At 51.9% G+C, this 27,759-nt stretch overlaps 3 protein-coding genes across 6 annotated transcripts; 2 read left to right on the forward strand and 1 right to left on the reverse strand.

The window, feature by feature from the left end:
• Positions 1 to 27,615, reverse strand: LOC308181532 (feather keratin Cos1-2). 4 transcript variants are annotated; one of them, XM_080564922.1, is made up of 3 exons: positions 27,479 to 27,601; positions 26,309 to 26,614; positions 1 to 1,156 (listed from the first exon to the last, which is right to left on the reverse strand). In XM_080564922.1, the coding sequence occupies exons 1-3, from the start codon at positions 27,525 to 27,527 to the stop codon at positions 810 to 812; spliced, it is 702 nt and encodes a 233-aa protein (XP_080421048.1). In that variant the 5' UTR covers positions 27,528 to 27,601; the 3' UTR covers positions 1 to 809. The 4 variants fall into 4 exon arrangements, 3 of the variants coding, with proteins under 3 accessions (XP_080421048.1, XP_080421049.1, XP_080421050.1); XR_013941495.1 differs by lacking the exons at positions 26,309 to 26,614; positions 27,479 to 27,601 and adding an exon at positions 1,966 to 2,158; XM_080564923.1 differs by lacking the exons at positions 1 to 1,156; positions 26,309 to 26,614 and adding an exon at positions 13,000 to 13,749 and having other exon boundaries at positions 27,479 to 27,615.
• Positions 8,960 to 10,019, forward strand: LOC308181559 (feather keratin Cos2-3-like). The gene has a single exon (XM_080564946.1). It carries the CDS (start codon positions 9,179 to 9,181, stop codon positions 9,536 to 9,538), a length of 360 nt encoding a protein of 119 aa, XP_080421072.1. The 5' UTR covers positions 8,960 to 9,178; the 3' UTR covers positions 9,539 to 10,019.
• Positions 18,847 to 20,387, forward strand: LOC308181578 (feather keratin Cos1-2-like). Its single transcript, XM_080564962.1, has 2 exons — positions 18,847 to 19,265; positions 19,638 to 20,387. Exons 1-2 carry the CDS (start codon positions 19,167 to 19,169, stop codon positions 19,971 to 19,973), a joined length of 435 nt encoding a protein of 144 aa, XP_080421088.1. The 5' UTR covers positions 18,847 to 19,166; the 3' UTR covers positions 19,974 to 20,387.
• Positions 27,616 to 27,759: the final 144 nt, after the last annotated feature.

Genomic DNA, 27,759 nt, shown 5'->3' on the forward strand with positions numbered 1-27,759 from the left:
GGTCAGAGTTTGTGGTTATAGTTAGAAATTTATTATTACATAAAAAAAACAAAAAAAAAAAAACAAAAAAAAAAAAAACAGCATAGCTTATCTACAGTTTCTAGTGCTTAGCATAGACTAGAGTTGCACTAAATTTTTAGAAGGCTCAGTTACACAAGTTTTTAGTCACCTTGACAAACCCTCTGCAGATCACCAATCACAATGTGATAAACTCACAGCCTGGAAACAGGCTTTACATAAAGGAACACCAGTTGCACACTCAGTCCTCAGACGAAAAAGACAATGGTGGAGGCATCCCTGGCCAGCAAGGATCACAAGCTTTACCATCCAGCAGCAGTCCTGGACTAAGTCCCACTTAGGTCTTGCTGCTGCCTGATTTTATAGACAGGGCGTGCTGTGCTGTTAACCTTCCCTGCTCTCAGACAGGTGTCACCATCTCCTGGCAAAACAGAACCTGGGTATTGATAACCCTGATGGGTTTAATCCCCCTGTCAATAGCCGCCCCCCACACCCTCTTGGTGACTCAGCACTGGGGGCTTGATAACACTGGTGTCCCTTCTCACCACAGCAATGGGTGTCTCCACACACTGGGGCCATTGAGAGGGAGAGACAAGGGGGCAGGGGTGCGCATTAACAGCCCCCTTCCACATTATGGATATTTGCCTTACTGTTGGTTATGCTAACCACACTGCCAGGCATCAGGAGCAGGGGCTGCCACTCACACCTGGCTCACCACAAGCCCCACGTGTCCTTGCTGGGCAGGCTCAGCTCAGAGCTCCATGCAAACTGTGATGAGAGGGAGCTGCTCCTCACAGCACCCGCACCTTCCTGTATAAAGCTGCATGCTGCAGGCACCAGCGTGGGCTCAGTGCACACAGGTAGACAGCGCTGTCCTGGAGCTTGGCATCTTGCACGTGGAGAAGCACCTGAGAGTTCTCCATGGAGAGCACAGAGGAGATCCTTCCGGAATGCACATGAAGCTTGAACTTGCTCACCTGCAGCAAGAACTGAGGGGACTGGGTCGGGCGCTGCTGGTACCAGAAGATGTAGGGAAGAGAGCTGCTGGTGGAGAAATTGCAGTGCAAAGTTGCGTTGTGTCCCACCTGGATGGTGGTTTCTTGTGAAAACTGCAGCACAGAGTCCTTCTGTGCATGACCTGCAAAGCCAGAACAGCATCTCAGCACTGCTTGAAGGTGTGTCTGTTCTCCCCCTTTCTCTCCTGTGTCTCTCATTTCACCAACTTGCTCACTGTCTCCTCTCTCCATCTCCCTTTTCAGGGGCTGTAAAATGCTGAGCTAAATACACATGCACTCTTCTTTCTGCAGATGCTATTCATTTCCCATACCCAAGTCTGTCAGCTTACCTGCTTTTTAGCAGTATCTCACCAGGCTTTGAGTCTATGTGTTCTCTCTGTCCCTCAGCTGTATTAATAGTTTGTCTCTCTTCCCGCATGCAGCACAAGAGATGAGCCATTCCTGCCCTACCTCACTTCATCATTTCTTATTGCAAAATTTAATCCATACTTCACACAATGTGATGTGTCCTTGCTTTGTCCTCATGTAGCATCTCTGTTCTTGCATGGACTTAGCCTTCTTTCCACGTCTACCGAGGATTACATTCATGCAGATGGCATTTTCTCCAGCACATCTAGGAGGGCACAAGCTCCTACCTAGCATTCTGATCTTTTCCCTAGCAGCAACCTCTCTTTCACCATACATACCTATGAACGATGCATGTAAGAATGCTAGGCATCTGCAAAGGAAACGTGCAGAAGCTTATTCATCCCTGTACACTCGTTGCCCCTGACATCTCCCAGACTGATTCCTGTACCTGTCTGCAGCCCCTGATCTCCCTACAGAAAGCACTTGCAGTTCTTCCAGGGAGGCAGGACTCCAATTTCCCCCCTCCAGAAATGATGGGATGCCATCTTGCCCCTAGCTTGCCCTCCTGAAAGTCACATCTCACCAAAGTCTGACAGTGCCATCAAGGCTGCCAGAAAAAGCAGGACCATGTCACGCTCTCGCCTTCACAGGGTGCCCACGGAGTGCCTGGAAAGAGGGAGCTCAAGCTTGCGAGTTCACTTCCCCCTCTGCCAGCTCAAAGCAGCCTCTGAACCTCAGCACAGAGGGTGGAGCAAAGCTCTCCCCCTGCTGCTCCTTGGGGCTCACCTCTGCCACAGCGAGGCTCACAAGAGAGGGATGGACTAGTGGTTAAAGCAGTCAGGAAAGGAATCCAGCCAATCTTTGCTGTGCCCCAGGTTCCCTATGGCTAGGCACAGGTTGTTCAGCACTGCGAGCTTCACACTTGCACAGTCAGCTGAAGGCTTCTGAAGGCCACTTGGTCAGCGGTAAGGCAAAAGAACACCAACATGGCCACTGTGTGCTTCCCTCTCTTTGCCCCTCCTTGAATGGGGCAGCCCCAGCAAGAGGCAAGTGTCCTCAGTGGCCTCCCCCTGCCATGCAGAACCCAGCCAGACACAGAGGCCTGCATCTACCTCTGCTGTCAACGGAGAAGGGATGACTTCTGCTGCCCTTGTCCTCTTCTTCCCTAGGGGCTGTCTGGATGGAGGTAGGGCCAGGCACAGACAAAGGCACCTAGACCCAGGTGCCCAACTTTCTCTGCCCATCTGGTTATCCTTCACCTCTTCCCTGGGCAAGATGGAAGGCTCTGCAAGGAAACATCTCTATTGACAGTGCCTGCTGCAGAAAGCCCTCGCCACCCCCCCCTCCTCCTCCCAGGGAGAGCCACACTCTCACGCTGGCAGAGAAGGACGCCCCACCTCTGCTCAGCAGTCAGCACCTCTGCACACACAGACAGGAGTGAATCCTGCACCATGGGCAGACCTTCAACAGCGCTGACTAGTGCAGCAAACTCCTCAACGACTCAGTCCTTTGTCAAAATCCAAGGTTCCAAAAGGTGTCACTAGAGGCAGTGTCCAGCACAGACATTTGTGGCATTGCCAGGACGTCATCTCAGCGCCAGAGGTGCTGGATTTGGGCTTGGGACAAAGCCTGTACAACAAGCTCCTGAAACGAGACCACTGCAGAAAACGGAGGAAACCCAGCGTGGCTGTTCCGATGCTCCCTCGGGCCCGTGCTGTTTAACTCCGGGCCCTGCAAGGGGACTTCCAAGCACCGGCAGCGCCCCCACGTGGCTCCGGCTGTGGCTGTGCCCCCGCCTCGCCCCCGCCCCACCTGCCCGGCCCCACGCACTGCTGGGCACCCCCTGACCCCCCCAGCTCCGCAGGCCGTTGGCTGCCTTTGCTGCAAGGGCGCGCTGCTGGCTCGTGTGTGGCTGGGTGCCTCCTGCACCCAAAACCCTTTCCTGAGGCTCTGCTTCCTCGGCAGCCAGCCCCCACCCGGCATTACTCTGGGGGTGCTTCCTGCCCAAGAGGAAAATCCTTTTCTTTGCTCCTTTGCACCGTCATGAGGTCCTGGTCAGCCCCTTTCTCTAGCTTGCCCATGTTCTCTGAAGCCAAAGAAACAGCTCAACAGAGACCAGCCCTGCAGAGAGGGATCTTTTTTTTCTTTTTTTTCTTTTTTTTTTTTTTTTTGATAGCAAGCTGAATATGAACCAGCAGTGTGCACTGGCAGCCAGAAGGGCCAACCATATGCTGGGGTGCATGAAGCACGGCATCGCTAGTCGGTCAAGGGACGTGATTGTCCTGCTCTACTCTGCACTGGTGTGGCTTCACCTCGAGTACTATGTGCAGTTCTGGGCACCACAGTACAAAAAGGACATGAAACTGTTGGAGAGTGTCCAGCAAAGGGAAACTTAGATGGTGAAGGACCTAGAGGGGAAGACTTACGAGGAGCGGCTGACGTCACTTGGCCTGTTCAGCCTGGAAAAGAGGAGGCTGAGGGGAGACCTCATCGTGGCCTACAGTTTCCTCACTAGGGGAAGTGGAGGGGCAGGCCCCGATCTATTCTCTCTGGTGACCTGCAATAGGACCTGAGGGAATGGAGTCAAGCTGTGACAGGGGAGGTTTAGGCTGGATATCAGGAAGAGGTTCTTCGCTGAGAAAGTGTTCACGCACTGGAACAGGCTCCCCAGGGACGCAGTCACAGCACCAAGCCTGTCAGAGTTTAAGAAATATTTGTACTATGCTCTCAGTCATATGGTCTGAAGTTTTGGGTAGACCTGTGTGGAGCCCGGAGTTGGACTTGATGATCCTTATGGGTTCCTTCCAACTCAGGATATTTTACGATTCTATAAGCCCAGTCGTGACCTACGCTGTCACCACATGTGTGCCCCGGTTGGGGGCCATGCACAAACTGGTCGTGGGTGCCCTCTTCTGACTGGTGTGGCCTTAATGAAAGCATTCAGCAGGACTGGATATCTCTGGCATTGCCAGCTGCTGCTCAGGCAGAAGGTGCCCTGCATGCCAAAGCTGCTGGCCCAGGGCCCTTGGGAAGGGCTCACAGGAACATGGTGCTTGATGGACAGCCACACTGAGGCACTCCATATAGTGTTACCCTGAATTAAACCGAAGATCCAAACTGTCCTGATATAGTCCTTTTGGGGGCCTGACATTGACAGTAGCAGAGGGTGATCGTTGCAGTGTGAGGAAAAGGAATGCTCAGGAGAGAGGAGCTGAGTTTCAGTGCCTCTTCCCTCATGTCCTGGTTTCAGCTAGGATAGAGTTAATGTTCCTCCTAGTAGCTGGTAGTGTGCTGTGTTTGGGATTCAGGATAATAATGTGGATACCACGCTGATGTTTCAATTGTTTCAGAGCAGTGCTTACACTAAGCCAAGGACTTTTCAGCTTCTCACACTGTCCTGCCAGTGGGCAGCCTGGGCGTGCAGCAGGAGCTGGGAGGGGACAGAACCAGGACAGATGATCCAAACTGGCCAAATGGATATTCCGTACCATAGGACATCATGCTGAGCAATTAATATGGGGTGGCTGGCCAGAGAGCGGGGACCACTGTTCAGGGATAGGCTGGACATCAGTCATCTGGTGGTGAGAAATTGCACTGTGCATCACTTGTTTTGTACATTATTATTATTATTTTCCTTTCTTTTCTGTCCTAATAAACTGTCTTTATCTCAACCAACAAGCTTTCACTTTTTTTTTTCGATTCTTCCCCCCATATCCCACAGAGGAGGGCAGGAGGGTGAGCGAACTGCTGTGTGGTGCTTAGCTGCTGGCCGGGTTAAACCACAACACCTGGACAGATCTTTGCCAGGCTGGTGCCTTCTCCATCCAGCTGCACTTAGGCTCCTCCTGACCCTGGGAACCTGCTCCTCTGCAGGGCTCATGCGCAGAGCAGGGGACAGCGCTGCCACTGTGCACATTCCCTCGTGATGAGGGGCAAACAAGGACACACACACGTGCTCATCTATACCTTCATGGAGTCATGCACAAATCTGTGCACCCACATGCGTTCACACAAAGCCAGCTGCACACAGGTTGTCAAAAGACAAGAACAGATGCGTGAACACAAGCAACCAGACACTCAGGTGAGTACACAAAGTTAGCTTACGAGGAGAGATGCTATGCTGGACCTTGTTCTCACAGCAAGTGGGGCTGATATCATCTGAATCTCAAGGGCAGCCTTGGCTGCAGTGACCATGAAATGGTGGAATTTAGGATCCTGAGCACAGCGAGGAGGGAACACAGAAAGCTTGCTGCACTGGACTTTGGGAGAGCAGACGTTGTCCTCCTCGGGGATCTCCTTGGTAGAGTACCATGATACAAAGCCCTGGAGGGAACAGAGGCCTAAGAAAGCTGGTTAATATTCAAGGATCACCTCCTCCAAGCTCAGGAGTGATGCATCCCAACAAAGAGGGAGTCAGGCAAAATGCCAGCAAGCTGCATGGATGAACAAGGAGCAACTGGTAAACTCTACGAGAAAAAGGAGGCCTACAGAGGGTGAAATCTAGGACAGATGGCCCAGGAGGAGCACAGAAAAATCATCAGAGCAGCCAGGGATCAGGTTAGGAAAGCTAAAAGCCCTATTAGAATTTAATTTGGCCAGGGACATCAAGGGCAACAAGAAAGGCTTCTATAGGTATGTCAGTGTTAAAAGGAACAGTAGGGAAATTGTGGGCCCTCTCCAGAAGGAAATGGAAAACCTGGTTACTCAGGATGTGGTGAAGTCTGAGTTACCCAATGACTTTTTTACTTCAGCCCTCACCATAAAGAGCTCTAGCCACCTAGCCCAAGTCCCAGAAGGCAAAGGAAGGAACTAGGAGAATGAAGAACCACTCACCATACGGGAAGATCAGGTTCAAGACCAGCTGAGGAACATGGAGGTGCACAAGTCCATGGGACCTGATGAGGTGCATCTGTGGGTCCTAAGGGAAGTGATGGATGATGTTGCCAAGCTACTGTGCATCCTAATTGAGAAGACAAAGGGAACTACATGCCATCCAGCCTCACCTCTGTGACCCGCAAGATCATGGAGCAGATCCTCCTGGAAACTATGCTCAGGCACACAGAAAATAAGGAGGTGATTGGTGAAAACAAACATGGCTTCACTAGGGGCAGATTGTGCCTGACAAATCTGGTGGTTCTTTTACAATGGTGGATAGGGGAAGAGCAATTGACATCATCTACCTGGACTTGTGCAAAGTATTTGACACCATCCAGCACAACATCCTTCTCTCTGAGCTGGGGAGGCATGGATTTGACAGATGGAATGCTCAGCGGATAAGGAATTAGCTGCATGGACGCACTCAGACCATGCAGCTAATGGACCCTTGGTATCCTTCAAGGGTCTGTACTGGGACCAGTATTAGTTAATATCTTTCTTGGGGACATGGAGTGTGGCACTGAGTGGCACTCAGAAAGTTTGTTGATGATACCAATAGGTGCATTTGACACATTAGAGGGAAGGGATTCCATTCATGGAGACCTAGACAGGCTTGAGAAGTGGGCCCATGCGAGTCTCATGAGGTTCAACAAGGCCAAGTGCAAGGTCCTTCATGTGGATTAGGGCAATCCCAATCACAAATACAAACTGGGCTGAGAATGGGTTGAGAGGAGCCCTGAAGAGAAGGTCTTGGTGTATGTGTTTGATGAAAAATTCAACATGAGCTGGAAAAGTACAGTTAGAGCCCAGAAAGCTAACCGTAATCTCAGCTGCATTGAAAGAGGCGTGAGCAGCAGGTGAAGGGAGGTGATTCTCCCCCTCTACTTTGCTCCAGGAAGACACCAACTGGAGTGCTGCATTCAGCTCTGAGGCCCCCAGCATAAGAAAGACATAAACTTGTTAGAGCAGGTCCAAAGGAAGGCCACAAAGATGATCAGAGGGCTGGAGTACATCAAGGGGTAATAATTTTAAACTAAAAGAGAGTAGATTTAGATAAGTTAATAGGAAGAAATTGTTTACTATGAGGGTGATGATAGAGAGGAAGAGGTTGCCCAGAGAACTTGTGATTGCCCCATCCCTAGAAATATTCAAGGCCAGTTTAGGTGGGTTTTACATGGCAAGGTTTTGGTCGGAGGAGCTGGAAGAGGGTGGATGTGGGGAAGGTGTGACAATGAGCACACAGACTCCAATGCAAGTTGCAAGCAAAGGAAAAGAACTTTTTATTGTCTCTACCTCTGCTCTTCTATATCTGCCCTGAGATAGCACAATACCATGGAAACCTCCTAGTGACAGAATACAGCCTATGAGCACTTTGTTATTTTCTCACTGCCCAAGGTTAAGCAATCTCATGGTAGCGCTTATATTACAAAAACAACCTTTTGGTGTTCCCTGCTTCCTCCTAATCATCACGTTCCCAGGGCTTTCTGCTGACCAAAGCGATAAGACTTTGGTGGCTATCCAAGTTCGTATATGCCTCTGGCTCAAGAGAAGGTGGTTTTAGTTTGTTTCCTTTGTTTCTCACTTCTCTAGCTTGTTAGGCAATACATTTTCTTAATCTCACTATGTTGAGTCTCTTTTGTCCATAACAACAATTTTTGAGTGATTTCCCTGACCTTATCTCAAACCTTGAGCTCATTTCATTGTATTTTCTCCCCTTTCTCTTTGAGGAGGGCAAGTGAGAGAGCGGCTGTGGTGGTGTTCAGATGCAGAGCTAGGTAACACCACCTCAGCCACATTGGATGGGGTTCTGGGTAGTCTATTCCAGTGGAAAGTATTCATGCACATGGCAAGGGGGTTTGATCTAGATGACCTTTAAGGTTCCTTCCAAAGAACAACGTTATATGATTCTGCCATTCTGTGATTCTATGGCATCGTTTATGAACTTACAGACTGCACAGAGAAGGGCAGAGTCAAAAACAGAAAGAATGTTAATTCTGGAGAGCAGTGTAAATGGGGATAGGATCAAAAGCCAGTACAACAAATCACACACTAGGGGATGTAACAAGGGACCATCAGAGTGAGATGAGGTGGAAAGGAAAAGGAAGGATGTCAAATATCTTCATGCATAGGAGCTCTTGGGCATTCTTCTGAGACTTGGTGGAACTTCCTCCTCAGAATACCACTTCAAACATCCCCGACAATGTCACCCAGACAGACATCACATGACTGCTCGGGACACATCCAGCACTTGAGATGAGTATTCTGCCCTCACAGATGCATTCCTGCCCTAGAAATCCTTGAATGTTTCATCCCAGCACTCTAAAGAAGCCTTCACTGGGGCATGGCCATGACCTAAAATCTGGAAATGAAAAGGCAGCAGTGCAGGAAACCAACACACAGCCCATATCATTTGTCGGGATGGTTTGCATTCAAGATGAGCTTGTCAGAAAAATTGTTACCTCTGCCAAGGGAGACTCTGGGTCTGTGGCAATGAAGTACCAGTATAAAAGGCAGCTCAGCTCCCTGTTCTCTCATCCAATTCTCTCACCTCCTCCTCCTTGGGAACCAGGTGAGTCTGAAGCCCTCTCTCCTCCTCTTCTGAACTAGAAGGGATCTTGCATCAATAGACATCACATCCAATGGTGGCTCAGTGCTATGGAGTCCAGTGCCTTGGAGTTCCTTGCCATGGAAGAGGGGTGGATAGAGAAGTTCTGTGTAGAGAGAGGTTGGGAAAGGGGTCTGAGGCGGCTTTTGGTTTATGCACTATGAGAGAGTGTTCCTGGTCCAGGCTGCTCTTTGAAGGGCCCTGTCAGGACAAAGCAATGAAGACCACGTGCCTCCTGGCACAGCCTCCACCTCCACCCTCAGCAGTTGCCTTGGCTCATTTGTGATGGGGTTAATGGGCTGCTCCTCACCTACCCATGTACTCTGCTTCCTCTCTGCCCTCTTTCCCAGGTGCATCTCCAGCCCGAGACATGTCCTGCTACAACCAGTGCCTGCCATGCAGGCCCTGTGGCCCAACCCCGCTGGCCAGCAGCTGCAACGAGCCCTGCGTCAGGCAGTGCCAGAACTCCAACATCGTCATCCAGCCCTCTCCTGTGGTGGTGACCCTGCCCGGACCCATCCTCAGCTCCTTCCCGCAGAACACCGTTGTGGGATCCTCCACCTCTGCTGCCGTTGGCAGCATCCTCAGCTGTGATGGAGTCCCCATCACCTCTGGCTGCTGTGACCTCTCAGGCATTTCCAGCCGCTACTGTGGAAGAAGGTGCCTGCCCTGCTAAAACCACTGGTCATGGCTTTGGGGTTCTTCTCCCTGGAACTCACAACATTGTGGTGGAGAAAAGAGGAATCTTCAGGCCATTGCTTTCAGAATGACTGACCTTCCTCAGCTACTCTGGCAAACATTGGCAGGAGCAAGACCAGGATCTACCCTGAGATTTCTGAAAACATGGGCCATGCCTCTCCTTCCATCCCTCCATCTACCTCCTCTCTCTCTTTTCTTTGTGCTCTTCTTCTCCCTTGGGCTGTGGGGCTCCTCAGAGCCAGCCCTCCCACTGCGGGAACAGCAGACACATGCCCTGCATGAACTCCATCATGAACAAGGGACGCTGCCTCTATGTCGGTCTTGGTGATCCCCACACTGAGGGGCCTCTGCTCAGAGTGACCTGCTTTTCCTCTGTACACTCATTAAAGATTTCTGCATCCCAGCCTTGGCTGTAGATTTTTCTTCCCTCCATGTATGCCCACCTGAGCTGCCCAGGGAGGATGGCTTTGCCCTCGGTGGGTATAAGATGGGTGTTTGTGGAGCCCCTTCTGCACTCCCAGAAGAATGGCAATTTGCGACACACTGCAGAGGGTCCTCTCTTGGGCACTGCCCCTTGGAGCTGAAGAAGACATCCCTGGCTTTTGCAGAGAGATAGAGGGAGGGTAAGGGAAGGGAGAGGAGAGGAGAGGAGAGGAGAGGAGAGGAGAGGAGAGGAGAGGAGAGGAGAGGAGAGGAGAGGAGAGGAGAGGAGAGGAGAGGAGAGGAGAGGAGAGGAGAGGAGAGGAGAGGAGAGGAGAGGAGAGGAGAGGAGAGGAGAGGAGAGGAGAGGAGAGGAGAGGAGAGGAGAGGAGAGGAGAGGAGAGGAGAGGAGAGGAGAGGAGAGGAGAGGAGAGGAGAGGAGAGGAGAGGAGAGGAGAGGAGAGGAGAGGAGAGGAGAGGAGAGGAGAGGAGAGGAGAGGAGAGGAGAGGAGAGGAGAGGAGAGGAGAGGAGAGGAGAGGAGAGGAGAGGAGAGGAGAGGAGAGGGGAGGGGAGGGGAGGGGAGGGGAGGGGAGGGGAGGGGAGGGGAGGGGAGGGGAGGGGAGGGGAGGGGAGGGGAGGGGAGGGGAGGGGAGGGGAGGGGAGGGGAGGGGAGGGGAGGGGAGGGGAGGGGAGGGGAGGGGAGGGGAGGGGAGGGGAGGGAGGGAAGGGAAGGGAAGGGAAGGGAAGGGAAGGGAAGGGAAGGGAAGGGAAGGGAAGGGAAGGGAAGGGAAGGGAAGGGAAGGGAAGGGAAGGGAAGGGAAGGGAAGGGAAGGGAAGGGAAGGGAAGGGAAGGGAAGGGAAGGGAAGGGAAGGGAAGGGAAGGGAAGGGAAGGGAAGGGAAGGGAAGGGAAGGGAAGGGAAGGGAAGGGAAGGGAAGGGAAGGGAAGGGAAGGGAAGGGAAGGGAAGGGAAGGGAAGGGAAGGGAAGGGAAGGGAAGGGAAGGGAAGGGAAGGGAAGGGAAGGGAAGGGAAGGGAAGGGAAGGGAAGGGAAGGGAAGGGAAGGGAAGGGAAGGGAAGGGAAGGGAAGGGAAGGGAAGGGAAGGGAAGGGAAGGGAAGGGAAGGGAAGGGAAGGGAAGGAAGGGAAGGGAAGGGAAGGGAAGGGAAGGGAAGGGAAGGGAAGGGAAGGGAAGGGAAGGGAAGGGAAGGGAAGGGAAGGGAAGGGAAGGGAAGGGAAGGGAAGGGAAGGGAAGGGAAGGGAAGGGAAGGGAGTGGAATAATCACAGAACTGGAGAAGATGGATGCTATTTTGTTCAGGGAGATGTTGGCAATGGATGGGTATAGAGGAGGAAGCACGGCCCGAGGCACAACACAACCACAACCAAGTGAGAGTGAGCAGACAGTGTCTTGTGTCTCTTCACGTCTGCTTCCAGAGGGCAACAAGGAACATCCTAGAGGAGCTCAAAAAGGACAGGAAAACTGGTGGTGCTCTTGTATTCAGGGAGCACAGCAGGCCAGAAGCCCTCAGCAGAGGCCAGCTGCATGACAGGTAGCAAGTCCCAGAAGAAGCTGTCAGTTACTATGTAGGGCCAGCACAGGATTATCGAAGGGGGAGTGCCACTTGTGCCAAGGAGGCTAGCGTAAGCTCAGCCCACAGGCCTCCCACCAAATAGGCAGACCTTCCCTCCCATGGCACTGGAATACCCCAGTGGATGGTAGACGGCCACATCTACCTGGGCCACGAGTGTGAAGAGGAGATCCCAGTTTAGGCCCACTAGTAGAGGAAAAGGAACCAGACCACACAGCTAGAGAACAAAGTTATCCTCACTGCAGAGAAGGCACCTAAAAGCATAAGAGGCATCCTGACCAAGACATGGCACATGTCAGTGAAGGGGAAGTTGCCAAAGACAAACTACATGGGAGAGTGCAAGTGCTGGTGGGGCATCACCATCACAAGTGTATTCCCAGTCTGGATTAAGAGGTAGATGTCTGAGAACAGTATGATAGAATCATAGAACCATAGAATATCTTGGGTTGCAAGGAACCTTAAAGATCATTGAGTTCCAGCCCCCCTGCCATGGGCAGGGATGCCACCTGCTCAATCAGGTTGTCCAGGGCAATCTGGTCTTGAACACCTCCACGGACTGGGCATACACACCTTCTCTGCACATGCTGTTCTAGTGCCTCAACAACCTCTGTGTTCCCCCCTAACATCTAACCTAAATCTGTCTTATTTTAGTTTAAAACCATTCCCCCTAGTCCTATCATTACCTGATGTACTAGAAGTTGCTCTCCATCTTTTTATAAGGCCCCTTTAAGTATTAAAAATCTGCAATCAGGTCTCTCTGGAGCCTTCTCTTCTGCAGACTGAACATCCCCATCTCTCTCAGACTTTCTTTGTAGGAGAGGTGCTCCAGCCCTCCAGTCATTTTGTGGCTCTCCTCAGGACCTACTCTAACAGGTCCTCATTCTTCTTGTGCTGGAGACCCCAGACCCGGCTGCAGCACTCCAAGTGGGACCTCACAAGGTCATAGCAGAGGGGGACAATCACCTCCATCGACCTGCTGGCCACTCCTCTTGATACAGCCCAGGATGCAGTTGCCATTCTGGGTTACAAGTACGCTTCTTGTCCACCAGAACCCCCAAAAGTCCATCTCTGCAGGGCTGCTCTCAATGAGTTCACCCATTCTGTGCCCATGCCTGGGATTGCCCCAAGCCACGTGCAGCACCTTGCAGTTGGACTTCTTGAACCTCATGTGGTTCACATGGACCCACTTCTCAAGCTTCTCCAGGTCCCTTGGGACGGTATCCCTTCCTTCTGCTGTACCAACTGCATTGCTCAGCTTCATGTCATAAAAAGACATGAAACAGAACCAGTCTGTAGGCAGACACCTGAAGGACACCAAAATTCCCACCAAAGCAATAGCTTTCTCCCTTGGCCATCTCTTTGCAGATGGAAAGACCAGATAGGGACTCACTCAGGGATGCTGCAAACATTTATTGAATCTCAGGAGGGAAAAGAGGTAACTACAAGAAGAGGCCCTGAGAGTGGAGATCAGCAAGAACTGCCAAAATCTGTTCAGATTTTCCTATGGCAGACCTGCCACAGGGTATCCATCTAACTGGACCCACAAGTGGAGAGAGGCTTGCAGGTCACACCAGGTTGGTTTCTGGGGGCCTCACAGAGAGCTTGGAGGGGAGCAGAGGGCAAAAAGGAAAAGAGAGAAAAGGAGTGAGTGAGTGGAAAACAAAAAAGGTAGACATTGGCCGTGTTGACAGAGAAACCAGGCTGGCCCCTTCCTGTCTGTCTTTACAGGACAAGTCAGAGATGGTCAGCTCCTCTTAAAACAGGAGCACGAAGTTCTGTTGTTCTTCTTTCCAGCAGCATGTTCTGAGTTCCTGGGGTCCTGGTCTGGGGCACTGTCCGGCATCTTTAGCAGGGGCGGCACCTGCTGCCACAGTAGCGGCTGGCAATACAGGAGAGGTCACAGCATCCAGAGTTGATGGGGACTCCGTCACAGCTGAGGATGCTGCCAACAGCAGCGGAGGTGGAGGATCCCACAACAGTGTTCTGCGGGAAGGAGCTGAGGATGGGGCCGGGCAGGGTCACCACCACAGGGGAGGGCTGGATGACAATGGTGGAGTTCTGGCACTGCCTGACGCAGGGCTCGTTGCAGCTGCTGGCCAGTGGAGTCGGGCCACAGGGCTGGCACGGCAGGCAGGGCCGGCACTGGTCGTAGCAGGACATGTCTGGGGGCAGGAGGTTCACCTGGGAGAGAGGGCAGGGAGGAAGCTTAACATGGGGATGCATGAGGAGCAGCCTGTCACCACACCCTAACAGAACCAAGGCACAGGCCATGCTGAGAGCTGGAGGCTGTGCAGGGATGTGTGAGGGCTTCTTGGCCTCATCCTGCCAGAGCCCAAAAGGAGACACCGGAGACTATCTGGCTACAGACTAGGCCCTAGTCCAGAAGCAATCTCAATTGCATCCCTCTGTGCATCCCTCTGTGAGAAACCTGCTTCCCTCCTCCACAACCAGAAGCCCCAAAATTTGGCATAGAACAGAGCTGATTGTAGCTGAGAAGTCCATGGAGATGAGACCTGGGATAATGAGGAGGACAAGAAGGGGCTTCACACTCACCTGGTTCCCAAGGAGGAGAAGGCCAGAGAAGTGGATGAGGGAGCATGGAGCTGGGCTGGCTTTTATAGTGGACCTTAGCTGCCCCATGTCCAGAGACATCCCTTGAAGCAGTGATTATTTCCTGACAAGCTCCACTTGGATGCAAAACATCCCAGCTAATGATATGGGCTGTGTATTTCCTTCCTGTGATGATGTTTTCCATTTCCTGCTTATGCTGTTTCCCAGTTATGTCGCCTTTTGAGTGGCAGGTAGGGAGGCCCAAGTATTCCCAGGCAACACACGTCAGTGTGGGCAGAAGACTCAGCTCACGTGCTGGAAGAGTCCAGTAAAGGCAAATGATGTCAGCCTGGGTGACTCCTTAGGAGCTTTTTGGAGCCCTTTTTGCGATGGGTGTCCCAGCTCCTACCTGTGACCCTAACCCACTTAATGCTGTCCTCAGGGAAAACCTGCTGGCCTGTTTTGCCTCCTCCTGCTCTGACCCAGGGATGTCTGTATGGGGGGAGAGGTTGTTCAGGGCCCTTTCTGGATCTCAAAAGAAAGGCCCAACAGGAAATTGTCTGTTTTATTTAGCAGGAATAAGAAGAGGAACGTAGACAGTGAGTAAGTCTTTCATGTGCAGGTGACCCGGCTTTTGTACAGCATCAGACAGAACTATGTGGATTTTTTCCAACACACACAGTGCAGATCCTGTCCTTAAAGAGTTCCTTCTTCACGCCATGCCTGGATGCCTTTCATTTTTGTTTAAAAAAAAATAAAAAAAACCATACACCTTCTCCTTATATGATGGAAGCTTATTTGTGACATGACACTGACCAGTGCTCAGTAGGGGCACTCCATCAGATTCCCTTACCGCTGCTACTCAGGCTAACCAAACTGAGTGGTGCAGTGGATAAAACAGAAGGAAGGGATGCCATCGAAAGGGATCTAGAGAAGCTTTAGAAGTGGGCCCATGTGAACCAAATGCGGTTCAGCAAGTACAACTGCAACTCCACCATCGTCATCCAGCCCTCTCCCGTGGTGGTGACCCTGCTCGGCCCCATCCTCAGCTCCTTCCCGCAGAACACTGTTTTGCCATCCTCCACCTCTGCTGCCGTTGGCAGCATCCTCAGTCTGAGAAATTTGGAATATGTGATAGAAAATTAATTGCCAAGATTTTAAAGAGATATGATGGAAAGCAATGACTGAATTCCCCAGCTTTCTGGCATACTGTGGGGCTGTGGAACCAGGTCTCCTGCATTTCAGCCAAGCCTTAATAGTGAGGAGGGGCTGCTCCTGGGAGGTCTCTCACTGAGGTTTATTTTGAGATATAATGCCAAGGCCAGACTGGGATGGTGTTGCACATCCTAGATGTCCCAGGGCTCTTAGGGTGTCAGTGGTGTTTTTTTGAAGCCATCTGCCCCAGACCCAGTGTCACCACCTCCCTTATCCTCATCTCTCCAGGCATGCCCTCCTCCCCCCGTAGCTGCAGACCCTGACTAAGGGCCCTCTGAAAATAAGGGCTATTTCATCCGCAGAGAGCTTGCTGAGTCTCAAGGAATTGTCTTTTCACCTAGGTCAGGAGCCAGGACAGCCTCACACAAACAGATGTTCCCCAGAGAGCTGCTGGGAGGTGCTGGGGACGGACTTGGTCTAGGCTCGGGGCTCTCCAGAGTGAGACACAAGCACTCCATCCCTGAACACATGTCCACAGACTACCAGGGGGTGACACTGCACCAGCACCTGGCACCACCACACAGAGATGACACAGGTCCTGGGACCAGCTGGACATATGCCCAGGGTCAGGTGAATTATGTGCACACAGGTGCACTAGCACATACCAAGAATGCATACACATTGCACACACAGATCCATGAACACATGCAAACATGCATGTGCATGCGTGCACACACAGTTCCATAGATGTCCTGACAAATGCAGGTGCAAATACTGTGTGCACGGGAACACGAGGCCACGCATGTGTGCCCAGTCTGCATGTGCAGACATGAGGTACATGCGTGCACTCAGTGCCTCTGATGGATTCACAAGGGCTTTGCCCCACACACAAGTGCACACACATTGCCAACAGGGTGGGGGCAGAGGCCAAGAGGAGCTGACAGAGAAGATGTTGGGGACTTTCTGGCAGGGCAGGGCTGTGGCGCTCTGAGCAGGACAAGGCTCCAGAGGAGAGGACAGCACAGTGTGGGGATGCGCAGGGACTGCCCAGAGAGAGGAGTCCAAGGATGTCAACTCATTTCTCCAGGGGCCAGCTTTAGGAGGAAGCAATCAGACACCCTGCAGTGCAGGAAGCCTACCTGGAAGCCCTCCCCAACGCAATGTTGAGGGCGAAACCACCCCGTGGCCCTTGTCATTAGCTGGGATGTTTTCCATTCATCATGAGCACCCTAGAAAATTATCACTTCCGTGGAGGCTACCTCTGGGGCTGGGACAGTGCAAGACCACCAGAAAAGCTAGCCAGGCTTCTTGACATCCTCTTCCACTTCTCTAACCTCCTTTATCTTTTGAGTCTGGTGAGTCTGAAGCCTTTTCCCCACATCCTTTTCTAGTAATACTGATACCTGTTGTGATGGTTTCTGGCGATGGTTCTCATGAGAGAGGGATTGGGAAAGTTGTGACTCAGAGACTGTATGGACTTCGCTGAGGTGGATTTTTCATCTAAGAAAGTGGCAGAAAGCTTTTTCATCCTAGCCACTCATTTTTGGATTGTATCTGGATGAATTTATTTTGCTCATGACATGTCCCCATGCACTGCTTCCTCCTTGCCCTCTCTCCCAGCTGCGCCTCCAGCCCCAACACGTCCTGCTACAACCAGTGGCTGCCATGTTGGTCCTGCAGCCTGACCCCCCTGGCCAGCAGCTGCAACGAGCCTTGCGTCAGGCAGTGCCAGAACTCCACCATTGTCATCCAGCTCTCTCTTGTGGTAGTGACCCTGCCAAGCACCATCCTCAGCTCCTTCCCGCAGAACACCGTTGTGGGATCCTCCACCTTCACTGTCGTTGGCAGCATCTACAGTTGTATTGGAGTCCCCATCACCTTCGAGTACTGTGACCTCTAGGGCATTTCCAGCTGCTGCTGTGGCAGAAAGTGCTGCCCCTGCTAAAGCTGCTGGTGACACACTACACAAGGAACCCTGGAAACCCAGAAGGTGGTGCCGGATTGAGGACAGAACTTCTAGCCAATGATGTGTGAGAGGCTGAGCATCCAGTGTCCCCCTTCCAAAGGAGTGCAGCTGGGGCTCTCTGAAAACACGGCCAAAGCCTAACTTCTATGTCTTCTGCTCTCTCCACTCTCTTCCCTCCCTTCTGTTCTAGGCTGTTAAGACCTCCATACCCAGCCTGGGGCTTCCGCTGGTCGCTCTCCCTCTGTGGGACAGGCACATGTATGTCCTGTGGGATCTCCACCGTGGTGGAGACTTCTGGCACCTCGTGGTGCTGCCTGCACTGACAGCCTCCTCTAAAATTGACCTCATTTCCCTCATCTGAATCATTAAATTTTTCTGCATCCCACCGTCTCACTCCACATGATCCTTTTGGGGTGGTGTACTGTGCACAGTACTGTGCACATTGCCTTGTTTCTTTCATGGTGTTCCAGAAGATTTTGGCTCCATCTGACACTTCATCCTCCATTCAAGTATCAGAAGCATTGAAAAGCCCTTCCATACCCTTCTGTTTTGAAGACTGAAGACCGGTTCTCTCTGCCTCTCCTCATGGCTCATGTTGCAGAATAACAGAATTTACACATCTGGAAGGGGCCTTTGAGTTCACCTGGCACAACGCCCTGATCATGCAGGGCCAGCAGGGTGCCCTGGGCCACATTCAGAAGGCTTTTGAAAATCTCCAAGGATGGAGACTCTTCAGCCTGTCAGGACAAACTTTTGCAGGGCTTGGTCAACCATACAGTGAAAAAATATTTCCTAATGCTCAGACAGAGCCTGCGGTGTTTCTCAGAATCACAGAATGTTAGGCGTTGGAAGGGACCTTGAAAGATCATCTAGTCCAATTCCCCCGCAGGAGCAGGAACACCTAGCTTCGGTCACACAGGAATGCGTCCAGGCAGATTTTGAATGTGTCCAGAGAAGAAGACTCCACAACCCCCCTGGGCAGCCTGTTCCAGTGTTCTGTCAACCTCACCGTGAAGAAGTTTCTTCTCGTATTTAAGCGTATTTATTTCTATGTTTCAGCTTGCATTTGGTTCACATGGGCCCACTTCTAAAGCTTCTCTAGATCCCTTTCGATGGCATCCCTTCCTTCTGTTTTATCCACTGCACCACTCAGTTTGGTTAGCCTGAGTAGCAGCGGTAAGGGAATCTGATGGAGTGCCCCTACTGAGCACTGGTCAGTGTCATGTCACAAATAAGCTTCCATCATATAAGGAGAAGGTGTATGGTTTTTTTTATTTTTTTTTAAACAAAAATGAAAGGCATCCAGGCATGGCGTGAAGAAGGAACTCTTTAAGGACAGGATCTGCACTGTGTGTGTTGGAAAAAATCCACATAGTTCTGTCTGATGCTGTACAAAAGCCGGGTCACCTGCACATGAAAGACTTACTCACTGTCTACGTTCCTCTTCTTATTCCTGCTAAATAAAACAGACAATTTCCTGTTGGGCCTTTCTTTTGAGATCCAGAAAGGGCCCTGAACAACCTCTCCCCCCATACAGACATCCCTGGGTCAGAGCAGGAGGAGGCAAAACAGGCCAGCAGGTTTTCCCTGAGGACAGCATTAAGTGGGTTAGGGTCACAGGTAGGAGCTGGGACACCCATCGCAAAAAGGGCTCCAAAAAGCTCCTAAGGAGTCACCCAGGCTGACATCATTTGCCTTTACTGGACTCTTCCAGCACGTGAGCTGAGTCTTCTGCCCACACTGACGTGTGTTGCCTGGGAATACTTGGGCCTCCCTACCTGCCACTCAAAAGGCGACATAACTGGGAAACAGCATAAGCAGGAAATGGAAAACATCATCACAGGAAGGAAATACACAGCCCATATCATTAGCTGGGATGTTTTGCATCCAAGTGGAGCTTGTCAGGAAATAATCACTGCTTCAAGGGATGTCTCTGGACATGGGGCAGCTAAGGTCCACTATAAAAGCCAGCCCAGCTCCATGCTCCCTCATCCACTTCTCTGGCCTTCTCCTCCTTGGGAACCAGGTGAGTGTGAAGCCCCTTCTTGTCCTCCTCATTATCCCAGGTCTCATCTCCATGGACTTCTCAGCTACAATCAGCTCTGTTCTATGCCAAATTTTGGGGCTTCTGGTTGTGGAGGAGGGAAGCAGGTTTCTCACAGAGGGATGCACAGAGGGATGCAATTGAGATTGCTTCTGGACTAGGGCCTAGTCTGTAGCCAGATAGTCTCCGGTGTCTCCTTTTGGGCTCTGGCAGGATGAGGCCAAGAAGCCCTCACACATCCCTGCACAGCCTCCAGCTCTCAGCATGGCCTGTGCCTTGGTTCTGTTAGGGTGTGGTGACAGGCTGCTCCTCATGCATCCCCATGTTAAGCTTCCTCCCTGCCCTCTCTCCCAGGTGAACCTCCTGCCCCCAGACATGTCCTGCTACGACCAGTGCCGGCCCTGCCTGCCGTGCCAGCCCTGTGGCCCGACTCCACTGGCCAGCAGCTGCAACGAGCCCTGCGTCAGGCAGTGCCAGAACTCCACCATTGTCATCCAGCCCTCCCCTGTGGTGGTGACCCTGCCCGGCCCCATCCTCAGCTCCTTCCCGCAGAACACTGTTGTGGGATCCTCCACCTCCGCTGCTGTTGGCAGCATCCTCAGCTGTGACGGAGTCCCCATCAACTCTGGATGCTGTGACCTCTCCTGTATTGCCAGCCGCTACTGTGGCAGCAGGTGCCGCCCCTGCTAAAGATGCCGGACAGTGCCCCAGACCAGGACCCCAGGAACTCAGAACATGCTGCTGGAAAGAAGAACAACAGAACTTCGTGCTCCTGTTTTAAGAGGAGCTGACCATCTCTGACTTGTCCTGTAAAGACAGACAGGAAGGGGCCAGCCTGGTTTCTCTGTCAACACGGCCAATGTCTACCTTTTTTGTTTTCCACTCACTCACTCCTTTTCTCTCTTTTCCTTTTTGCCCTCTGCTCCCCTCCAAGCTCTCTGTGAGGCCCCCAGAAACCAACCTGGTGTGACCTGCAAGCCTCTCTCCACTTGTGGGTCCAGTTAGATGGATACCCTGTGGCAGGTCTGCCATAGGAAAATCTGAACAGATTTTGGCAGTTCTTGCTGATCTCCACTCTCAGGGCCTCTTCTTGTAGTTACCTCTTTTCCCTCCTGAGATTCAATAAATGTTTGCAGCATCCCTGAGTGAGTCCCTATCTGGTCTTTCCATCTGCAAAGAGATGGCCAAGGGAGAAAGCTATTGCTTTGGTGGGAATTTTGGTGTCCTTCAGGTGTCTGCCTACAGACTGGTTCTGTTTCATGTCTTTTTATGACATGAAGCTGAGCAATGCAGTTGGTACAGCAGAAGGAAGGGATACCGTCCCAAGGGACCTGGAGAAGCTTGAGAAGTGGGTCCATGTGAACCACATGAGGTTCAAGAAGTCCAACTGCAAGGTGCTGCACGTGGCTTGGGGCAATCCCAGGCATGGGCACAGAATGGGTGAACTCATTGAGAGCAGCCCTGCAGAGATGGACTTTTGGGGGTTCTGGTGGACAAGAAGCGTACTTGTAACCCAGAATGGCAACTGCATCCTGGGCTGTATCAAGAGGAGTGGCCAGCAGGTCGATGGAGGTGATTGTCCCCCTCTGCTATGACCTTGTGAGGTCCCACTTGGAGTGCTGCAGCCGGGTCTGGGGTCCCCAGCACAAGAAGAATGAGGACCTGTTAGAGTAGGTCCTGAGGAGAGCCACAAAATGACTGGAGGGCTGGAGCACCTCTCCTACAAAGAAAGTCTGAGAGAGATGGGGATGTTCAGTCTGCAGAAGAGAAGGCTCCGGAGAGACCTGATTGCAGATTTTTAATACTTAAAGGGGCCTTATAAAAAGATGGAGAGCAACTTCTAGTACATCAGGTAATGATAGGACTAGGGGGAATGGTTTTAAACTAAAATAAGACAAATTTAGGTTAGATGTTAGGGGGGAACACAGAGGTTGTTGAGGCACTAGAACAGCATGTGCAGAGAAGGTGTGTATGCCCAGTCCGTGGAGGTGTTCAAGACCAGATTGCCCTGGACAACCTGATTGAGCAGGTGGCATCCCTGCCCATGGCAGGGGGGCTGGAACTCGATGATCTTTAAGGTTCCTTGCAACCCAAGATATTCTATGGTTCTATGATTCTATCATACTGTTCTCAGACATCTACCTCTTAATCCAGACTGGGAATACACTTGTGATGGTGATGCCCCACCAGCACTTGCACTCTCCCATGTAGTTTGTCTTTGGCAACTTCCCCTTCACTGACATGTGCCATCTCTTGGTCAGGATGCCTCTTATGCTTTTAGGTGCCTTCTCTGCAGTGAGGATAACTTTGTTCTCTAGCTGTGTGGTCTGGCTCCTTTTCCTCTACTAGTGGGCCTAAACTGGGATCTCCTCTTCACACTCGTGGCCCAGGTAGATGTGGCCATCTACCATCCACTGGGGTATTCCAGTGCCATGGGAGGGAAGGTCTGCCTATTTGGTGGGAGGCCTGTGGGCTGAGCTTACGCTAGCCTCCTTGGCACAAGTGGCACTCCCCCTTCGATAATCCTGTGCTGGCCCTACATAGTAACTGACAGCTTCTTCTGGGACTTGCTACCTGTCATGCAGCTGGCCTCTGCTGAGGGCTTCTGGCCTGCTGTGCTCCCTGAATACAAGAGCACCACCAGTTTTCCTGTCCTTTTTGAGCTCCTCTAGGATGTTCCTTGTTGCCCTCTGGAAGCAGACGTGAAGAGACACAAGACACTGTCTGCTCACTCTCACTTGGTTGTGGTTGTGTTGTGCCTCGGGCCATGCTTCCTCCTCTATACCCATCCATTGCCAACATCTCCCTGAACAAAATAGCATCCATCTTCTCCAGTGCTGTGATTATTCCACTCCCTTCCCTTCCCTTCCCTTCCCTTCCCTTCCCTTCCCTTCCCTTCCCTTCCCTTCCCTTCCCTTCCCTTCCCTTCCCTTCCCTTCCCTTCCCTTCCCTTCCCTTCCCTTCCCTTCCCTTCCCTTCCCTTCCCTTCCCTTCCCTTCCCTTCCCTTCCCTTCCCTTCCCTTCCCTTCCCTTCCCTTCCCTTCCCTTCCCTTCCCTTCCCTTCCCTTCCCTTCCCTTCCCTTCCCTTCCCTTCCCTTCCCTTCCCTTCCCTTCCCTTCCCTTCCCTTCCCTTCCCTTCCCTTCCCTTCCCTTCCCCTCCCCTCCCCTCCCCTCCCCTCCCCTCCCCTCCCCTCCCCTCCCCTCCCCTCCCCTCCCCTCTCCTCTCCTCTCCTCTCCTCTCCTCTCCTCTCCTCTCCTCTCCTCTCCTCTCCTCTCCTCTCCTCTCCTCTCCTCTCCTCTCCTCTCCTCTCCTCTCCTCTCCTCTCCTCTCCTCTCCTCTCCTCTCCTCTCCTCTCCTCTCCCTTCCCTTACCCTCCCTCTATCTCTCTGCAAAAGCCAGGGATGTCTTCTTCAGCTCCAAGGGGCAGTGCCCAAGAGAGGACCCTCTGCAGTGTGTCGCAAATTGCCATTCTTCTGGGAGTGCAGAAGGGGCTCCACAAACACCCATCTTATACCCACCGAAGGCAAAGCCATCCTCCCTGGGCAGCTCAGGTGGGCATACATGGAGGGAAGAAAAATCTACAGCCAAGGCTGGGATGCAGAAATCTTTAATGAGTGTACAGAGGAAAAGCAGGTCACTCTGAGCAGAGGCCCCTCAGTGTGGGGATCACCAAGACCGACATAGAGGCAGCGTCCCTTGTTCATGATGGAGTTCATGCAGGGCATGTGTCTGCTGTTCCCGCAGTGGGAGGGCTGGCTCTGAAGAGCCCCACAGCCCAAGGGAGAAGAAGAGCACAAAGAAAAAAGAGAGACAAGGAGGTAGATGGAGGGATGGAAGGAGAGGCATGGCCCATGTTTTCAGAAATCTCAGGGTAGATCCTGGTCTTGTTCCTGCCAATGTTTGCCAGAGTAGCTGAGGAAGGTCAGTCATTCTGAAAGCAATGGCCTGAAGATTCCTCTTTTCTCCACCACAATGTTGTGAGTTCCAGGGAGAAGAACCCCAAGGCCATGACCAGTGGCTTTAGCAGGGGAGGCACCTGGCTCCCCTTCAGCCAGTTCACAGTCTACCTCACTACCCGATCATCCAGACCACACTTCCTAAGTTTAGCTGTGAGGATGCTGTGGGAGACTGTCCGATGCTTTACAATCGAGATAGAGCATGTCCACCGCTTCACCATCATCTATCCACCCGGTTATGTCTTCATAAAGGCTATCAATTGGTCAAGCATGAATTCCCCTTGCTGAAGCCATGTTGACTGCCCCTAATGAGAATGTTAGGGATTGAAAGGGACCTTGAAAGATCGTTTAGTCCAATTCCCCTGCCAGAGCAGGAACACCTAGATCAAATCACAAAGAAATGCGTCCAGTTGGCCTTTGAATGTGTCCAGAGAAGGAGACCCCACAACTCCCCTGGGCAGCCTGTTCCAGTGTTCTGTCAACCTCACCGTGAAGAAGTTTCTTCTCGTATTTAAGCGTATTTAAGCATATTTATTTCTATGTTTCAGCTTGCACACATTGCCCCTTGTCCTATCATTAGATGTCACTGAGAAGAGTCTGGCTCCACCCTCCTGACACTCACCCTGACTCTCTGTTCTTTGCTGATGAAAGTGGCTGCTGCTCTCCCTTTCGCAGGCTGGGCCAGTAGCAAGCCTGAGCATGTATCCGTGGAAGGCACAGACATGGAGACACACACAGGACACTAATATAGCTGCTCATACAGACTGCAGCCACAGGCGGGGCATTGCCTCTAACAACACCCAAAAGAACGCCACCGGTACTCATCAAAACCTTGCCTACAGAGAGCCAAGCCCCATTCTTTCTCTCTGTCTGGTCAGGATTGAAGATCCCTGCTGGAAACATACACCCAAGATAATGCAGAATTGAGGACAGAGCTTCTAGCCAATGATGTGTGAGAGGCTGAGCATCCAGTGTCCCCCTTCCAAACAAGTGCAGGTGGGGCTCTCTGAAAATGTGGCCAAAGCCTAACTTCTATGTCTTCTGCTCTCTCCACTCTCTTCCCTCCTTTCTGTTCTTCTAGGCTGTTAAGACCTCCATACCCAGCCTGGGGCTTCCGCTGGTCGCTCTCCCTCTGTGGGACAGGCACATGTATGTCCTGTGGGATCTCTACCATTGGTGATGCACACAGACTTCTGACACTTCCTTGTGCTACCTGCCACCTCTGACAGTCTCCTCTAGAAATGATCTCATTTCCCTCTTCACAGTCATTAAAGTTTTCTGCATCCCACCTCATGTTGCAAGTTAAGAAAGGCATTAGTGTGCAGGGGAATATGGTGAGCACAGGAGGGGCCTTTCAGACTCCCAGAGGAATATGGAACACATTGCAGTGGGGACATTTCAGGCACTGTCCCTTGGAGCTACAGTGGTGGACAAAGTTACAGGGATCTGTCTAATGTACAAGAAAACCATGGAACCTCTCCTGTGCCCCTCCCCACTTGGGGATCCCTTGTTCCTTGGAGGCTGGAGGAATATGGTTCTTTCTGAAGTTGTATGCCAGCACCGTTATGTCCTCTCAAAATGCCCACTGAGGGAAGGTCCACGCTGCCAGAGCTCTGGGGAAAAGTCAGAGGACAAAGAAGTTTTTTGCATGGGACTTCCAGAATCCAGTGAGTCTCTGTCCCATTGCTTCCTGCCCATGGTATGGAGCAGAGCCCACAGATCGCCAGAGTGAGGGACTGTGCCTATGTCTGGGGTGGGGAGGGGTGTGGGTGAGGTGTTCTGCAGCTGGTGCTGTTCATGGAGGCATTTCCCTTGGGAAGCCTCCTCTGTGCTCAGGGAAGAAAGGACGCAAAAACCCCTTGGGGAATAAAGCAGTACTCCAGACACTGTTGGTTCCAGGGAGACTGAGCAGGTACAGGACATGTGGTACCAAGAGTGCCAGTCCATAATACCAGGCAAGAACAGGAAGGAAGGCACTGTTCCTGCAGAGGTGTTCAATGTCCCCAGAGACTCCGTGGGGAGATGATCCCAGGGAGTTGATCAGACCCCTTCTGAGACAAGGCTGAGGCTGATACTGCCTTCCTTGATAGCACAGAGGAAAAGAGGGCCTATGGCTGCCCCCTGCTGGGAGCTGCCTGCACTGAGCTCTTCTTTCTCTGGGTTGCTTTGCTTCTTGCTCTTGCAAGCAGAGAGAAGAGCTTCCTTGAGTCTGAGGACATCAAAACACCATATTCAGCATGGTTTGTGAGACAGACGAACCTTTATCAGCACATCCTCATTTCTTCTGCTTGGCCTCGACATTTGCTGCCTGCAGGACACCTAGCTTCTCCCAGACATGCAATCCTATACTGCTGTGGGAGCTGGTCACTACAAAACTGCTCTCTGCGCAAGAGCTGGGGATGATCATATTCCCCCAGCTCCCCTAAGGAGACGTCAACAAACTCAGTGGGCTGTAAGTCTTCATTTATCTCTTGCTCTGATTGCTTACTGTGATGAACATGGAGAGCTCTTGGGCCTTTGGCTATCAGGGATATTCTATGTGTTTAGTTCTGTCCCTCAGGCACAGACTTTGGACATGAACTGGCTGAAAGTCAGGAGATAATGAAATGGCTCAGAAGAAAATCCATTTTATTTACTGACTTGTTGAAGGGAGAAAAGAACCCTGCAAATCTGTGTCAAAACTTGTTCTAGGAGTCTCTGGGCTGGGCTGGCCAGGACTTGAAGAAAGGTGCTTTATCATGGGTTTTCAGGAATTTACTCAATCTGGGATCAAGGGGCTGAGAACAAGCCCCTGCAGGAATCCTGGTTTCCAGCAAGATCTTCCCTATTCAGGTACCGCAGAAAGGGAAGAAAAGCAGAGCACTGCAGTCCTGGTCAGCCAGTCAGGGTCAACACTCTCTGCTCAGCCACAGACACCAGCCCCTTTGGGAACGGGGATCTGGCTGGCAGATATCAGGGTGCACAGGGGAAGCAGCACAGACAGGGAAGAACTGAGGGCCCCATCCTAGAGCTCTGCCTTGCACAGACACATCCCCTCCCTTCCCAGGGTTATTGCTCAACCAGGGTACCTCTCTGCACCAGGGTGTCACGCACAGCACAGAGGTACAAGGCGCTGTCAGAGAGCTTGACTTCCTTCAGCTGCAGAACACTGTATTTCCCCGTGATGTTCAGCTCTGTGGTGAAACGGACGTTCTGCTTGGTGCCTGCTATTGCTTGATTTGAAATCAGCTGAGGGCCTTGGCCCTTCTTCTGCTGGTACCAAAGCAAGCCATTAAAGTAGGAGGTCTCGTATGTGCAAGTGGTCTGGAAGGCATTTCCCTGCTCTGTGGTGACTTGTCCTTCTTGCTGGGTGACAGACACCTGCCCCATGATTTCTGGAAGAAAGAGAAGGTCAGCAGCTCTGCAGGGAAGTCTCCAGGCAGGCAAACAGGAGTGGATTCAAACCTGTGGGGGATAAGGCTCCCTGTCCTTTGCTGGGCTGAAAGGTCCTGAGGCCCGGGCATAGCAGGGTGTTTTGGGGGCAGAGCTCAGAGCTCCCTGGCCAGAGCGGACCCTGAGGAGAGCTGTGCTGTGTGCCTGCTCCTCCTGCCTGCTCTCCTTCTGCCCAGAGGACCAGGGCACTGCCTGTCACCCACATACACAGCACCCTCCAGCCATTTGAGGTGCTTATGCAGCTACTGGGAAAAGGTTCAACCAGGGATGACATCCCTGTCATCTCAGGGGGTTCTGAGACCAACCAGTATACACAGGCTAGCTGAGTCATGGCAGGAGGGAGCCCTGACTGTGCAGACAAGCAGGAGGACATTGGAGGCCACAGCAGGAACATGTCAGGCAGAAGACAGACTGGACACCCTGGTAATGTCCATGGGAGGAGAGCTTTAATGTCCCTATACCCACTTGGACAGGATCTTGCTTCTTACTGTAGTAAAGGGAGAAATGTGGGACTGCAAAGACAGCTGAAATCTCCTCTGGTGGTCCAGAAGAGAGAGGCAGAGAGAAATGGACTGAAAGAATAAGAAAATTAGGAGAGGGACCTCAAGTCTCTCTTCTACACCTTCTCTTTTCATTTCAAAGAATAACATCATCTTGAGAGAAGGGGTGCAGAGCCAGAAATGGGAGCCAACATTTACCAGCATTTCCCTTTGAATCAAGAATTGTTCCCCACATAAACGTGGTAAGGTTAATGAGGGCTTCCTGAGGAAAGAAGATTTATGCCTTGATTAAAAGCCAGCACTTACCCAGCAGTTGCCCCAGGAAGGCAGTGAGGATGAGATACCCACAGTGCATGCTGAGACCGACCCTCCTGTTTGCTGAGGGAGAGAGAGTCAGAAAAGCACCTCCCAGCCCCGAGAGAACAGAGCTGCTGGAAATGACTCTGCTGGGGAACAAGGGGAGATGCAGCGATGAGAAATGTTCTGGTCTGATTGTGCCTTAAATGCTCCCTGGGGTTTCTCCCTCCTCCAGCAGGAGCTACCATTGAAGATTTTCACAGTCAGGAACCCTGCTGTGCAGCAGCCCA

Source organism: Anser brachyrhynchus (assembly GCF_964034855.1).
Source record: "Anser brachyrhynchus genome assembly, chromosome: 22".
NCBI lineage: Eukaryota > Metazoa > Chordata > Aves > Anseriformes > Anatidae > Anser > Anser brachyrhynchus.

Coding starts and splice junctions, on each gene's coding strand:
- LOC308181559 (XM_080564946.1), top strand. CDS start 9,179: ATGTACTCTGCTTCCTCTCTGCCCTCTTTCCCAGGTGCATCTCCAGCC.
- LOC308181578 (XM_080564962.1), top strand. CDS start 19,167: ATGTCTCTGGACATGGGGCAGCTAAGGTCCACTATAAAAGCCAGCCCA. Junction 19,266..19,637: donor TTCTCCTCCTTGGGAACCAG/GTGAGTGTGAAG, acceptor CCTCTCTCCCAG/GTGAACCTCCTGCCCCCAGA.
- LOC308181532 (XM_080564922.1), bottom strand. CDS start 27,527: ATGCACTGTGGGTATCTCATCCTCACTGCCTTCCTGGGGCAACTGCTG. Junction 26,615..27,478: donor CTTCCTGGGGCAACTGCTGG/GTAAGTGCTGGC, acceptor TCTTTCTTCCAG/AAATCATGGGGCAGGTGTCT. Junction 1,157..26,308: donor TGACACCCTGGTGCAGAGAG/GTACCCTGGTTG, acceptor CTGGCTTTGCAG/GTCATGCACAGAAGGACTCT.